Raw genomic sequence first — 2,493 nt, 5'->3', positions numbered from 1 at the left:
TAAACATTCTTAATCCCACACCCTCCAGAGTGTCAAAGTGAGTGTGTGTGTGTGTGTGTGTGTGTGTGTGTGTGCATGAGAGAGCAAGAGAGAGAGAGAGAGAGAGAAAGTATAAATATAAAGAATAACACAATAACACAATATACACACTGAAAAACAGTTTAGGTTATCATCAGTGTATTAGAATTTTGAGAATTGCAAGGATGATAGAATGCATAGGGATTTAACGTGCCACAAAAATATGACATCAGATCCAGCAAAACCAAAGACAAGACAGAGTCATTCCAAAAACAAACAAACAAATAACATACACACACACACACACACACACACACACACACATCCTCTAAGATAAAATCCAGGATCAGAAATAGCAAATTAAAAGAAAATAATGGAATATGGGGCAACCATTAGTGTAGTTCATTAAGAATGTATCCTGCTGAGCATACTGGAGCCTGCTAGAAATATCAGTCATCCCTGCTATATAACTTTGAAATTGGAGTCAAAGAGCATTAACTAACATGCACTACAACAATAAAAGATTTAATTCACAATGAAAACAAATACATATGCACTAAATAGAATGAGACAATATTCATAATGTGAGAATCATTAGAGATAGGAAGAGAAATAGAAACATACTAGAATACAATAATTCAAAGAAGAGTTTATTTTAGTACTCTGTTTATGCCCTCAAAAAAATAATTCTCAGAGTGGCATGATAATATGTGCTAAGATTTGGCTTGGTACTCAAAAAGAAAGTTCTTCAATTACCCTAAAACCCGAATTCTGGTAATTTTGTTAACTGTCATTTTTTTAATGACATCAAAACATTCATGCTTAGGGGTTGGGGTTATATGGCTCAGTTGTAGAGTGCTTGCCTTCCATGAATGTGGCACTAGGCAACACATAAAAATAAATAAATAAAATAACGGTATTGTGTCCATCTACAACTAAAAATAAAAAAAAAAATTAAAAAATTCATGCTCAAGAAACTTTCAGGGCATATAAATGTAAAATGCTAACTATTCCAACTGAGATGGAAATGTAATAATGTAGAAGACAACATTCAGGCAAAGGTAGTTGCTTAGTGAGTCAATGCCCAAATACAACAGTGTTGATATGTCATTGCATGTGACATTCCATTTAATTCTCAGGCAGGAATTTATTTACCATTAAAATTTACTTGACAAACATTTCTTGACAAAGTTCTTAAAGGATTGTTTGACCTGCTGGTTCCTTAGGGTGTAAATAAAAGGATTTAACATTGGGGCAACAGAGGTATTGAGCACAGCTATGCCCTTGGTCAATGCTTCTCCTTCTTTGGCTGAAGTTTTGACATACATGAAAATGCAGCTTCCATAAGAAATGGAGACAACAATCATGTGTGAGGAGCAAGTGGAAAAGGCCTTTTTCCTTTGCTCAGCAGAAGGGATCCTCAGAATTGTCTTAATGATGAACACATAGGACAGAATCACTAATGTTAAGGTTGTAATGAGAGTTAATATGGCCAGGATAAATGCCAAGAGCTCTAGGAGGGATGTGTCTGTGCAGGAGATCAGGAGCAAAGGAGAGGAGTCACAGGTGAAGTGGTCAATGATGTTGGAGTCACAGAAATCCAGCTGTAGTCCCATGATCACAGGTGGAAAGATGGTGAGAAAGCCAGCCAGCCAAGAACCAAGGACAAGCAGGGTGCAGATCCTGCTGTTCATTATTGTTGTGTAGTGCAGTGGCTTGCAGATAGCCACATAACGGTCATAGGACATGGCAGTCAAAAGGAAAAATTCTGTTGCACCCAGCAGTATGAGGAAAAACACCTGGGCTACACAAGAACTATAGGAAATGGTCTTATCCCCTGTTATGATGCTGACCAGGTATCTAGGAATAGAAACTGTGGTGAATGAGATTTCTAGGAAAGAGAAATTCCTAAGGAAGAAATACATGGGTGTTTTTAGGTGCAAGTCTACCAGAGTGAGGGTGATAATTGTTAAGTTTCCAGTAATGCTCAGTATGTAGGTGAAAAGTAGAAAGAGAAAAATGAAAACATTTAGCTTTGGGTCATCTGTTAATCCCAGAAGAATGAACTCAGTTGCAGATGTATAATTTTTCATTTCTTTATTTTTGTGTCTAAAAATAAAAAAATAGGAAACAATTCTTTAATGAGTTTAGGACTACCTTTTCATCACATCTCCTGAGTGAGGAAACATAAAAGGCCTGTAAGGAAAAAATAATTTAGCCACTAAGGTGTACCAAATTTTGAATGTATGTATTAGACAAATACAGAAAAAAATAAAACTTGTGTTATCTGCCTTATACAAATAAAACTTGTGTTATCTGCCTTATACATCACCAGTCATTTAATATGAAGTTATTCTCCTTCTAGGCTTAATAATTGCATCTGCATAAGAAATATATACCTATAAAATATACTCCACTTTCTTTAAAAAATCTGATCATATGTGTGTAAAAAATAAGTAGAAATTTTAAGATGTA

The 2,493-nt window shown here is 35.4% G+C and overlaps 1 protein-coding gene across 1 annotated transcript; it reads right to left on the bottom strand.

Moving 5' to 3' along the window:
- Window positions 1-1,175: 1,175 nt before the first annotated feature.
- LOC308658862 (olfactory receptor 6C76-like) lies at window positions 1,176-2,111 on the bottom strand (the record flags this gene model as incomplete). Its single annotated transcript, XM_081311776.1, has 1 exon — window positions 1,176-2,111. The coding sequence occupies one exon, from the start codon at window positions 2,109-2,111 to the stop codon at window positions 1,176-1,178; it is 936 nt and encodes a 311-aa protein (XP_081167902.1).
- Between the last annotated feature and the right edge of the window lie 382 nt (window positions 2,112-2,493).

Source organism: Spermophilus citellus (assembly GCF_964194105.1).
Source record: "Spermophilus citellus genome assembly, chromosome: 10".
Lineage (NCBI taxonomy): Eukaryota > Metazoa > Chordata > Mammalia > Rodentia > Sciuridae > Spermophilus > Spermophilus citellus.
Note: the sequence above shows the minus strand (reverse complement) of the source record. Positions and strands in the feature narration are given on the sequence as shown.